This window comes from Mesoplodon densirostris, chromosome 4 (assembly GCF_025265405.1).
Source record: "Mesoplodon densirostris isolate mMesDen1 chromosome 4, mMesDen1 primary haplotype, whole genome shotgun sequence".
NCBI lineage: Eukaryota > Metazoa > Chordata > Mammalia > Artiodactyla > Ziphiidae > Mesoplodon > Mesoplodon densirostris.
In genome coordinates, this window is record NC_082664.1 from 107263274 (window position 1) to 107277425 (window position 14152).

The 14152-nt window shown below is 40.7% G+C and overlaps 1 protein-coding gene across 1 annotated transcript in view; it reads right to left on the reverse strand.

Moving 5' to 3' along the window:
• LOC132488566 (protein FAM169B-like) overlaps positions 1 to 14152 on the reverse strand; it is an 85266-nt gene that overhangs the window by 24069 nt on the left and 47045 nt on the right. The window contains 1 exon segment of the mRNA XM_060096893.1: positions 12014 to 12191. Within this exon segment, the coding sequence (XP_059952876.1) occupies positions 12014 to 12191 (178 nt within the window).

Consider the following 14152-nt stretch of genomic DNA (forward strand, 5'->3'; position numbering starts at 1 on the left):
CTGTTTTCCATAGTGGCTGCACCAGTTTACATTCCTACCAACAGTGTATGGGACCATACAAAGGTTACCTTTTCTCCACATCCTCGCCAACACTTGTTATTTCTTGCCTTTTTGATAACAGCTATTCCAACAGGCATGAGGTGATATCTCACTGTGGTTCTGATTTGCATTTCCCCAATAATGAGTGATGTCAAACATCTTTTCATGTGCCTGTTGGCCATCTGTATGTCTTCTTTGGGAAAATGTCTACTCAGATCCTCTGCTCATTTTTTTTAATCAAGTTGTTTATTTTTCTGTTGTTGATTTGTATGAGTTCTTTAAATATTTTATATATTAACATTTTATAAGATGTACATTTACAAATATCTTCTCCCATTTGGTAGTTTATCTTTTCATTTTGTTGATGGTCTCCTTTGTTGCATGGAAGCTTTTAAGTTTGATGTAGTTTATTTTTGCTTTTGTTTCCTTTGCCTGAGGAGACAGATACAGAGAGATATTGCTAAGACCAATGTCAAAGAGTATACTGCCTATGTTTCCTTCTAGGAGTTTTATGGTTTCAGATCTTTCATTCAAGTCTTTAATCCATTTTGACTTAATTTTTGTGTATGTTGTGAGATAGTGTCTAGTTTCATTTGTTTGCATGTGGCTGTCCAGATTCCTCAACACCATTTATTGGAGAGACCATCCTTTTTCCCCATTGTATGTTCTTTGCTCCTTTGTTGTAAGTTAATAGTTCGTATATGTGTGAGTTTATGCCTGGGTTCTCAATCCCATTCCATTGATCTATGTATGCTTTTCTACAAATACCATGCTGTTTTAATTGCTATAGCTTTGTAAAAGAGTGTGAAATTAGGGAGTGTGATACCTCCAGCTTTGCCCTTTTGCTCAGCATTGCTTTGGCTATTTGAAGTCTTTTATGGTTCCACATAAATTCTAGAATTTCTTTGTTTAATTTCTATGAAAAATATCCTTGGCATTTTGATAGGGATTGCATTAAATCTGTAGATTGCTTTAGGTAATATGGATGTTTTAACAATTTTAATTCTTCCGATCCATGAGCACAGAATATCTTTCCATTTATTTTTGTCTTCTTCCATTTCAGGTCTTTCACCTCCTTGTTAAATTTATTCCTAGGTATTTGATTCCCTTTGTTGCGATTGTAAATGGTATTATTTTCTTAATTTCTCTTTCTGCTAGCTCATCATTAGCATATAGAAACATAACACATTTTTGTATGTTGATTTTATACCTTGCAACTTCACTGTATTTGCTTGTTATTGCTAACAGTTCTTTGGTAGAGTCTTTAAGCTTTCCTATATATAAAATCATATCATCTGCAAATAGTTTTACTTCTTCCTTTCTAATTCGGATGCCTTTTATTTCTTGCCTAATTGCCCTGGCTAGGACTTCCAATATTATATTAAATAAGAGTGGCAGGGCCTCCCTGGTGGCGCAAGTGGTTGAGAGTCCGCCTGCCGATGCAGGGGATACGGGTTCGTGCCCCGGTCTGGGAGGATCCCATATGCCGCGGAGCGGCTGGGCCCGTGAGCCATGGCCGCTGAGCCTGCGCGTCCGGAGCCTGCGCGTCCGGAGCCTGTGCTCCGCAACGGGGGAGGCCACAGCAGTGAGAGGCCCGCATACCGCAAAAAAATAAAAATAAAAAAAATAATAATAATAAGAGTGGCAAGAGTCAGTACCCTTATCTTGTTCCTGATTTTAGAGGGAGAGCTTTCAGTTTTTCATGACTGAGTATGATGTTAGCTGTGGGTTTATTATATATGGCCTTTTTATGTTGAAGTATGTCCCTTCTACCACTTTATTAAGAATTTTTATCATAAGTGGGCGTTTAATTTTGTCAACTGCTTTTTCTAGATCTACTGAGATAATCATATGTTTTTTACCCTTCATTTTGTTCATGTGCTGTATCATGCTGACTGACTTGTATATGTTGAACCATCCTTGCATCTCTGGAATAAATCCCACTTCATCATGGTGTATGAACCTTTTAATGTACTGTTGGATTTTATCTGCTAATATTTTGTTGAGGATTTTTACAACTATGTTTAACAGAGATATTGAACTATGTTCATCATAGACATATAACTATTTTCATCACTGGGTGTGTGTGTATGTGTGTGTGTGCCATCTTTGTCTGATTTTTGTATCAGGATGATGCTGTCCTCGCAAAACAAGTTAGGAAGCATTCCCTTCTATTACATTTTTTGGAAGAGTTTGGGAAGGACAGGCATTAAAGCTTTGAATATTTGGTAGAATTCACCTGTGAAGCTGTCTGGTTCTGAACCTCTGTTTGGGGGGGAGCTTCTTGACTACTGTTTCAATCTCTGTACTAGTGATCAGTCTAGTCAGATTTTCTGTTTCTTCATGATTCAGTCTTGGACAGTTATATGATTCTAAGAATGTGTCCATTTCTTCTAAGTTGTCCAATTTGTTGCATATAGCTGTTCATAATATTCTCTGGTAATCCTTGGTATTTCTGTGGTATCTGTTGTTATTTCTCCTCTTCTGATTTTATTATTTCTTTCCTCCTACTGACTTTGGGCTTTGTTTGTTCTTCTTTTTCTAGTTCCTTTCAGTGTAAGTTTAAATTGTTCGAGATTTTTCTTGTATCTTGAGGTAGGCCTGTTTACTATAAACTTCCCTCTTAGTACCACTTTTGCTGCATCCTATAAATTTTGGTATGTCATCTTTTCATCTTAATTTATCTTCAGGTAATTTTTTTATTTCTCCTTTGATTTTTTCATCAACCCAATAGTTGTTCAGTAGCACTTTGTTCAGTCTCCATATATCTGTGATTTTTTCCAGACTTCTTCTTGTAGTTGGTTTCTAGTTTCATACCATTGTGATCAGAAAAGATGCTTGATGTGATTTCAATCTTCTTAAATTTACTGAGACTTGTTTTGTGTCCCAACATATGGCCTACCCTTGAGAAAGTTCCATGTGCACTTGAGAAGACTGTGTATTCCACTGCATTTGGATGGAATGTTCTGTACAAATCTATCCAATATATTTGGTCTAATGTTTCATTTAACACCTCAGTTTCCTTGTTGATTTTTTTGTCTGGACAATCTATCCATTAATGTAAGTGGGGTGTTAAAGTCCCCTACTATTATTATGTTCCTGTCAATTTCTCCCTTTAGGTCTGTTAATAATTGTTTTATATATTTTGGTGCTCCTATGTTAAATGCATATATATATGCATTATATATACATATATATATCAATCACTTAGTTTCCTTGATAAATTGTCCCCTTTATTATTATATACTGTCCATCTTTGTCTCTTGTTACCTTTTTTGGGCTTTAAGTCCATTTTGTCTGCTGAGTATGGCTACACCCACTTTCTTTTGACTGGCATTTGCTTGGACTGTTATCTTCCATCCCTTCACTTTTAGCATATGTTTGTCTTTTAGAGCTGAGGTGAGCCTCCTGTAATGTATGGTTGTTTCTTGCTTTTTAATCCATCCAGACACTCTGTGTCTTTTGATTGGTGAATTCACCCCATTTACATTTAGGGTAATTATTGGTAAATGAGGACTTATTACTGCCATTTTATCTTTTGTTTTCTGGTTTCTCTATATCACTGTTGTTGCTTTTTCCTTGTGTTTCAGCCTGCCATCTTGGTTTGGTGGTTTTCAATGATTTTTTTTCAGTTTCCTCATTTTTTATGTTTACTGTCTCTGCTCTAGATTTATGTTTTGTGGTTACCACGAAGTCTGTATAAAATGCCTCATAGATAAAATAGTCCTTTGTCTGCTGATCGCATCTTTTCTTCATTTACCTATAGGGTTTCTGACCTTTTCCCCTTCCCTTTCTGCATTTTTGTTGTCTCAAATTATCCCTTTTCATGTTGTGAGTTTGTTGCCAAATTGAGGTAGCAATAAATATTTTTTCTGATTTTCCCCTTTTAACCTTTATGCTATAATAAAATGTTTAATACCTATTCTGATAAAAAGTTACAATTTTCTGGTTCTATGTATCACCTTACTCAAAGTTTTGTGTCCTTTTACCTTCTTGTTTCTGGTAGAAGAGCTCCTTTCAACATTTCTTGTAAGGCACATCTAGTGTTGATGAACTCCCTCAGTTTTTAGTTACCTGGAGAAGTCTTTATTCCTCCTTTATATCTGAGTGATATTATTGCTGGATAAAGTATTCTTGGGTGATGGTTTTTATCTTTCAGTATCTTAAGGATGTCATTCTACTCCCTCCTGGCCTGTCGACTTTCTGCTGAGAAATCTTCTGATAGCCTCTGTGGGTTCCCTTGTAGGTTACCATCCTTTTTTTTCCCTGGTTGCCTTTAAAAATTCTTTTTTTGTCATTGACTTTTGACAATTTTAATACGATATGTCTTTAAGAAGGTCTTTTTGCATTGAGGCAATTAGATGTTCTCTTAGCTTCATGGACATGTATATCAAGTTTCTTCTCCAGGTTTGAGAATTTCTCAGCTATGATTTCTTTAAATAATCTCTCTGCTCCCTTTTCCCACTCTTCTCCTTCTGGGATACCCATAACCCTAATATGCACCCTTCTTAAAGAGCTGGATAGCTCTCGTAGAATTTCCTCATTTTTTATATTTTAATTCTCTTCCCTCTTCTACTTGCATCATTTCTTTTTTTTTTTTTTTTTTTTTTTTTTTTGCGGTACGCGGGCCTCTCACTGCTGTGGCCCCTCCCGTTGCGGAGCACAGGCTCCGGACGCGCAGGCTCAGCGGCCATGGCTCACGGGCCCAGCCGCTCCACGGCATGTGGGATCTTCCCAGACCAGGGCACGAACCCGTATCCCCTGCATCGGCAGGCGGACTCTCAACCACTTGCGCCACCAGGGAGGCCCTACTTGCATCATTTCTAAATTTCTGTCCTCGAGCTCACTAATTCTCTCTTCCATGTGGTCTGATATATTTCCAGTGCTTTCTAATGCATTCTTTATGTTGTTTATTGAGTTCTTCAGCTCCAGAATTTCTTCTTGGTTCTTTCTTAGAGTTTCAGTATCTTCAGTAAAGTATTCCTTCTGATCATTAATTTTATTCCTGAGCTCACTGAACTGTCTTTCTGAGTTTTCTCATAGCTCAATGAATTTCTTCATGACACCTATTTTGAATTCTTTGTCAGTTAAATTGCAATATTCTGTGACTTTAAGTTTGGCTTCTGGAGAACTGTCATTTTCTTTTCGTGGCATGGCGTTACTTTGGCTCTTCATGGCACTTGAGTTGTTCCTCTGCCCATGCATTTGAAGTAGCAAATACCTTTCTGCTTGATTCTAATGATTCAACAGGTCAGAAATTAGAGGTCTTTCTTCTGTTTTCCAGTAGGTGGCGCTATAGCACAAGTTTATGGTTTTCCTTACCTGAGCTGCCTCCAGTTATGTTTGAGAGTTGGCACATTCTACCCTCCACCACCTCTGTCAGAGGTGTGGCCCGTGTCCTCATTATTGCTTCTTGTGGCTCCAGGGGTCAATGATGCCTTCCTGCTGCTAATGTCACTGGGATGATGGGCTCTTCCCTGGCATCCAGGATCCCCTGAGTTGTAGACTCTGCTGCCACAGGGGGAGGATGAGGGTGGGCAGAGCAGGGGTTGCACAGGCACCTGTGCTATGCCCAGTGTTCTAAGGTTCACAGACTCCATCACTGGGTGTGGAGGAGTAGGGGGCCTGAGTTGTGAGCACATCAGTGGCTGGAGGAGCGGGGTCTCAGGCCCCATTGCTGCTGCTGCCCAGTTACCTGTGGCTGCAGGCACCACTGCGGCTGTGAGGCCAGAGCTGTGCTCACTGCCTCCCCTGATGTTATGTGTTCTCTGGGGCTATGGGCTCAGCTTCCATGGCCAGAGAGCTGGGCTTCTGTTCCCTCAGTTCTGCCTCCCCTATGTGTTCCAGTCCACCCACCTTTAAATGTGAAGATATGTGGAAATCTCTGGCATCCTAGTGGGTTGAGCAGAGGCACCTTTGTTGAGCTGTGGATGCTTTACTGGTTGTTGACTGAAAGGGAGCTTTTCACTCTGTCATGTTGCTGATGTCACTCTAATATAACTGATTTTAAATAGGCCCAGATGTTGGATTTGGTAGACAAAGAACTTAAAATAGCTTTACAAATATGTTCAAAGAATTAATTTTTCAAATTAAAGGGAAATATATGCTCAATGAATAAATAGAGAATCTCAACAGAGAAATAGAAACTATACAAAACAAATTATACAGCTCAAAAGTACAGTAACTGAAAATTTTAAATAGGTTCAATAACATTTTGGAGATGGCAGATAAAGTTGAATATGGTTCAACAGAAATTATCCAGCCAAAAAAGAGAAAAATGTTTGAAGAAAAATGAACAAAATTTCAGAGACCTGCAAGACAATGTGAAGCACCCCAAGGTACATATAACTGGAATCCTAGAAAAAGAGAAAATAGCACAAAAATTTGAAGAAATAATGGCCAAGAACTTCCCGAATTTGTAGAAAACTTTAAAGATTCAGAAAGCTCAACAAACTCCCAAAAATATAAACAAAAATAAAATCACTCCTAGACAAATCACAGTTAAACTGCAAAAAAAAAAAGCTAAAGAGAAAGTCTTAAAAGCATTCAGAGAAAAGTGCATGTCATATATGATGAACAATAGATTAACTGCTGACTTCTCACCCAAGACTATGAAAGTCGGAGGATACTGGAATCAATGTATTCAAAATTCTGAGGGAAAAAAGCTAACACTAATTATTCTACATCCAGCTAAACAACCCTTCAAATATGAAAGCGAAATAAAGGCATTTTCAGTAAACAAAACCTGAGAGAATTTACTGCCAGCAACTCCACTACAAGAAATGCTAAAGGAAGTACTTTAGCCTGAAGGGCAACTGGGACCTATACAAAAAAATTGTAATGGTAAATACGTGGGTAAATATTTTTAAACTATATATTTTTTCTTAAAATCTTTAAAAGATATAACTACTTAAATTAAAACTTATAAGTCAGTAGCAACAGATTTATAACAAACAGATCTAACATATAACAATAGCACTATGTAAATAAAATGATGGGTACATAAAAATACACTATTGCAAAGTTTCTATATTTTACCTTAAGTAATTCAATATTCACTCTAAGTTAATATAAGTTTAAGTTTAAGATGCATATGTAATCTCTAGAGCAACAACTTTAAAAAGTACAAAAATATAAAGCTAGAAAGCCAAGAGAGAAATTAAAATGGAATAGTAAAAAATATCTGATTAAGGGCTTCCCTGGTGGCGCAGCGGTTGAGAGTCCGCCTGCCGATGCAGGGAACACGGGTTCATGCCCCGGTCCGGAAGGATCCCACATGCTGCGGAGTGGCTGGGCCCGTGAGCCATGGCCGCTGAGCCCGCACGTCTGAAGCCTGTGCTCTGCAATGGGAGAGGCCATAACAGTGAGAGGCCCACGTACCGCAAAAAAAAAAAAAAAAATCTGATTAAAACAAAAGGAGACAGGAAAGGAGGAACAGAGAAAACCAAAAAGAAACAGAAGACACAAAACAAATTGCAGCAGAGAAGATCTAAGTACAATCATATCAATAATTAAATGTAGGGGACTTCCCTGGTGGCGCAGTCATTAAGAATCCGCCTGCCAGTGCAGAGGACATGGGTTCAATCCCTGTTCTGGGAAGATCCTACATGTTGCAGAGCAACTAAGCCCACACACCATAACTATTGAGCCTGCACTCTAGAGCCCATGAACCACAACTACTGAGCCCACGTGTCACAACTACTGGAGCCGCATGCCTAGAGCCCATACTCCACAACAAGAGAAGCCACCGCAATGAGAAGCCTGCACACCGCAATGAATAGTAGCCCCCACTCGCCACAACTAGAGAAGCCCGTGAGGAACAACATAGACCCAACGCTACCAAAAATAAATAAATCTTAAAAAATTAAATGTAGGGCTTCGTGGTGGCGCAGTGGTTGAGGGTCCGCCTGCCAATGCAGGGGACACGGGTTTGTGCCCCGGTCTGGGAGGATCCCACATGCCGCAGAGCAGCTGGGCCTGTGAGCCATGGCTGCTGGGCCTGCGCGTCCGGAGCCTGTGCTCCGTGACGGGAGAGGCCACAACAGTGAGAGGCCCGCGTACCGCAAAAAAAATTAAAAAATAAAAATAAATGTAAATAGACTAATGTTCCAATCAAAAGGCAGAGATTATTAAAACTAGATTTAAAATCCAAGACCCAGTTGTATGCTGTCAACAATACACAAGGTTTAAATATAAAGACATAGACTAAAAGTAAAAAGCTAGAAAGAATATATTCTGTGCAAACAGTGAGCATAAGAAGATGAGGTGGTTGTATTAATAACAGACAAAATAGACTTCTTAACAAGAGATATTACTGGAGACAAGTGGAAGGACACTTCATAATAACAAAATGGTCAATACATCAGGCAAATATAGCAATTATAAATTAGATGTGACTAATAACAAAGCTCCAAAATACACAAAGTAAAAACTGACAACTAAAAGAAGAGATGAATCCACAATCATAAAGACTTTAACATACTTCCCTCATAAATTCATAGACTTAGACAAAAATATTAATTAAGAATATAGAAGATCTGAATGACACCATCAATCACTTTAACCTAACCAACATTTCCAAAACATGAAACCAAATACCTACAAAATACACTCTTTCAAGTCCATAGGGAGTGTCTACCAAGATAAACCATATACAGGGCCGTAAAACAACTCTCAATAGTTTTCAAAATATTAAAATGTTACAGACTATATTATCTTATTGCAACAGAATTAAGTTAGAAATCAACAAAAAATAAAACATCTGGAACAGCTCACAAATATCTGGAAATTTAAAACTCACTTTTAAAGGAACCATAGAAATCACAAAGTAAATTGGAAAATATTTTGAACTGAATTATAATGAAAATTGGTAAATGACAGATTAGACCACTAAAATTTAACACTTCTGCTCTTTGAAAAAATTATTAAACCAAAATGAAAATGTTTTCAAAATATATCTGATTAAGAACCAATATCTAAAACACATAAAGAATGCTCAAAGCTCAATAATAAGAAAACAAATAACCCAATAAAAATAGGCAAAAATATCTGAACAGACACTTACCAAAGAAGATATATGACCATAACAAAAGCACATGAAAACACGATCAATATCATTAGTAAAATGTAAATTAAAACCAAAATTAGACATCACTTCCCATCTTGCAGAACGACTAAAATTAAAAATACAACACCAGGGCCTCCCTGGTGGTGCAAGTGGTTAAGAGTCCGCCTGCCGATGCAGGGGATACGGGTTCGTGCCCCGGTCTGGGAGGATCCCATATGCCGCGGAGCGGCTGGGCCCGTGAGCCATGGCCGCTGGGCCTGCGCATCCGGAGCCTGTGCTCCGCAACGGGAGAGGCCACAACAGTGAGAGGCCCACATACCGCAAAAAGGAAAAAAAAAAAAAAAAAAAATACAACACCAAGTACCAGCAAGGATGTAGAGTGATTGGAACTCTCAAACATTGCTGGTGGCAAGGTCTATATAATTATTCCATGGAAATGCTTTTATTCTCTCTCTCCAAAAATAAGCTAGCTCAGAAACAGGCAGTAAAAAAATGTTTTTAATTGGCAATGTATACCTGAAAAATATATTTTATTTACTTAACTTTCTACTCATTTGATACTTTTTAATATATAAATTTATTTATTTATTTATTTATTTATTTTTGGCTGTGTTGGGTCCTCATTGCTGCGTGCGGGCTTTCTCTAGTTGCAGCGAGCGGGGGCTACTCTTCGTTGTGGTGCAAGGGCTTCTCATTGCAGTGGCTTCTCTTTGTTGTGGAGCATGGGCTCTAGGCACGAGGGCTTCAGCAGTTGTGGCACGCGGGCTCGGTAGTTGTGGCGCACAGGCTTAGTTCCTCCACGGCAATGTGGGATCTTCCCAGACCAGGGATCGAACCCATGTCCCTTCATTGGCAGGCGGATTCTTAACCATTGCACCACCAGAGAAGCCCCTCATTTGATACTTTTTAAACTAACTCAATTGTTGAGTAACTAACAGTCAACTGCCACTTAAAAAAATCAGTTCATGGATGAAAACAACAATACCTAGTAAGCAGCTTCAGAGAACTTTCCATCAAATTCGTGGAATTCATCAGAAATGAAGAGGAGGCAGAAATCCAAGCACCTAGACTGATCTGCCCCAACTCAACACCATAATATCCTCCTTCCACTGCAAGGTTCTGGGTCTGCCTTGGGAAGAATGAGGCAGCCACATCCAGCCTCTGCTTAATTCTCACAGAACAAAGTCTGGCGTATCACTGCAACCAGGAGCAACAGCAGCAGTGGGCAAGACCAAGGTCAAGCTCTTTCTGCCCCTTAGCTGTGGTTCTCACACATCGGGTTGGAATCTGTTGACAGTTTTTGTTTCTATTAGTAGGACGTCTACAGCAGAAATGATTTAGCTACAGATTTAAGACAAGCCATGTGGTAGAAAATGACAACAAATGGGTCTCCCAAGAAAGAGGAATTACAAAATACTTCCATTTCAAGTATTCTCCAGATCCTTGGTCTATCTAAATAATGACTAAAGAATACAGCCACCCCAAAAAGTGAAACAGTACATCAAAACAAAGGACAGGGCTTCCCTGGTGGTGCAGTGGTTGAGAGTCCGCCTGCCGATGCAGGGGACACGGGTTCGTGCCCTGGTCCGGGAGGATCCCACATGCCGCAGAGCAGCTGGGCCTGTGAGCCATGGCCGCTGAGCCTGCGCTTCCGGAGCCTGTGCTCCGCAATGGGAGAGGCCACAGCAGTGAGAGGCCCGCGTACCGCAAAAAAAAGCAAGAAAAAAAAAAAAAAGGACAAAGGGCTTTCATGACCCAAGGAGCTGAAAGACACAGGCACTTCAGCCTCTATGACTGACCTTGACGAATAATTAATTACATGACTTGCTTGCGTGGGAAACTGGTCATCTCACACCACACCGAGGGAAAAAATTGAAATGCAGATTTTACTCCATCCTGGACAGGTGGAACACATACACAATGTGAACACAGCTCAAAACCATAATCAGAGCCTTTTTATCCCCAGAGAAAAACACTCAACTCAGACAACAGCATATCTATGGTGGTGTACCTGGAAATTTTATTTTTGCTAAAATTCAGAACTTTGTAAGAATTAAATGATGGGGCTTGGACCAGTTGGGTCAGAGATGTTGACAGCCTTTCAAAATCAAAGAAACTATTAAAGAAAGCAACGTTAAAGAAGAGACTGGGGGCTTCACTGGTGGCACAGTGGTTGAGAGTCCGCCTGCCGATGCAGGGGACATGGGTTTGTGCCCAGGTCCGGGAAGATCCCACATGCCGTGGAGCGGCTGGGCCCGTGAGCCATGGCTGCTGTGCCTGCGCATCCGGAGCCTGTGCTCCGCAATGGGAGAGGCCACAACAGTGAGAGGCCCGCGTACCGCAAAAAAAAAAAAAAAAAGAAGAGACTGATCTCTTAGACAAAATAGTACAAGTTCCACACTCCCTGCTCATCACAGCCCCTAAAAATAAGTCCCAGGATTTTACCCTAACCTCGTTATCGCAGCCGACCTCCCTCTCTTCTGAGGTAATGTCTATAAATCTTGGCATCCAGTGTGCCTTTGCACCACATGTCAGCTATTAGCAATGGCATTTTTCCTGACAGCTAATTGGTAACATTAAAGAAAAGAAACGAAAAGCATTGTGCTTGCAAAGTCATTTTACAACCATTAACAGCAACAAGTATTTTACGGGGGACATGGCACTGCCTGGGAATCCAAGGACCATGATGAATTTTCACTCTGCCAGTAAAACGAGAAATGTGGTGAAAATGAAATCCATACCTTCGGCTTATTTACATGACAGCTGAATTAGTGATACTTCTCGTGCCAGAAGAGTCTCTCCAAGTAACGTTTGGGCTCAGGGAGTCCTCCAAGGCAGGCAGACACCCAGAAGCCTCCCCCGAGAGCCTGAAGTGGCAGTGACCCCACACGGCCGCGTGGCCCTTACCTTTCCTTTTGGTTGTGTAAAATCCAACAGCTGCTCCGTCTCTCCACAGAATTTTAGCCTCCTCCTTCACAGAGTGAGGTAAAAAAAACATGTCATCATCATCCAAATTCCTCTCCAGTCTTCCAAAAATAACGACGTTTAGAATAAAAAGCACAATCCTTTCCCCAAATGACTGAACCTTTGAAGGAAAAACAAAAAGAACATCTAAGTGAGACAAGAGGGGAAAATCAGACACAATAAATTCTATGCTTGGAATCAACCCACACCCTGGGGCCAGGTGTGGGCTCCCCCACCATACAGTTCCTCTCATGCTCAAGATCCAAAATGCGGATCATAGTTTCTCACAGAGGTTTTCCCACCCCTGACCTTTCACACGTGCATTGGCCTCCAGGAGCAAGGAGCATGGCCAGAGGGGCCTCCTGGGTCTCCAAGACCACAGACATGGAATGTGAAGAGACAGAGAACAATCAGTCACATGCCAGTGAAACCGGAGGTTACACAGAGGCAAGAATTTCAGCAGAAACCCTGGGTGTGTCCAGAGATAAACCCAGTCTGCCATTTTTAACAACAGCCCCAGAATTCTGACCCTCAGAAGGAGGGTAATAATTGGGGATTATTATTGGTGTCCAGTTGCTACACCAAGAGCAACTGATTTTCAATGGCTTGTGACAGATTTTGAGCACATACTAGAGTCCCAACCCCAGAGAGTTACTGGGACCCAAGGCCTAGCCCATCCTAAGGCTACAAAATGGAACTGTCTCTCACGCACTGCAATGTCATAACAATTGAGGAAACTGTATTGTGGTCAAGGTCAGGCCCACAAAAGAGCTTGACCATTAACAAGTCAAAATGATTTCCTGCTCCTGCCTGTTCATATTCTCTGCATTTGTATAGCCCACGGATGGCACAGGTGTGGCATAAATGAAGGCCTTCCACTCCTGCACTCACAGCAGACATAACTAATCAATCCCCACTCTATGTGGCTGAGCCTGGATATGGTCTCAGGATCCTCCTAAATGCAGTCTCCCAGACAACTACAAGCAACCGCTAAAATGTGGCACTTGAGATGAAATCAATCAGCTAGTGACAAAGTGACGGTATTGTTTTATTAGCTTTTGTTTCAACAACATTGCTGTGTGACAGCCTAAGGGTGTGGGTGTTTGTCACCCCTTCCTATGCAGCACCATGAAATCAGCAAGAGTATTACCTGGGCTGAGACTGCCACCCCCCTGCTACCATTCGATTCTCACCACCCGCCAGAGAGGTCCTGGTTTATAGGTGAGGAAATTGAAGCTCAAAGAGGCTAAGCAATTACATGTACTGATTTCCCTGCCTTGTTCCAAAGAGGCCTTAAGACAGCTGGACAAGGCAGGTTGTCCAGTCAAAGGCAGGCAGGTTTGCAACACCAGACCAGGACTTCTGAGTCCCGGGCCAGGGCACCTGCTGCAGCCCAGCCAGTGGCTCCCTTCTGCACTTTCATCCATTAGAGCTTTGGGAAAGGGAAGTTTGATATAAATATGAATGTTTGGTTTTGTATTTAATACTGGACCCTTAAATGTTTATTATCATCACCATCATCACTGTGGTCATGGCTTCTTGGCCTAGATTTTCTGGGAGATCTTCAGCAACTCACAACGCCTTTCAGTTTCCTCCACTAATCAAGGGAGAAGACTGCTTAAGTGGTCTCTCAGACACTTGTATGTTTTTCAAATGCTCCAATAATAAAACTAAGTCAGCTTGCAGCCCTCTAGCAAATGGCACAAAGTGTTTAGTGCCAATAAACTTATTAATTGGCCCAGAATGCAAAATATTTCACCTTCATCTGGAGCCAAATCTTAGATGAGAAAAAGATTTGCAAAAGCCACACCAGCTTAACTCTGAGAAGCCACTTCAATTTTGTATCTCAGACAGTAGCAGCCAAATCAAGTTCAGACTTTAAGAATAACTAGTTCATCACAAAACCCAAGGGGTGTAATGTGGGAGGCTATATTTTTCAACTTATAAAACCAAAAAGTTCAGAGGAAAGCCAGAAGAGAAAAACAGATTGCATCTGGCAGAAGGGAAATATCCAATCAAAAACTGGCAGGAGAAAAAAGGAGAAAAAGAAAATGCACTTAATTTGTCCAATTTCATTACAGG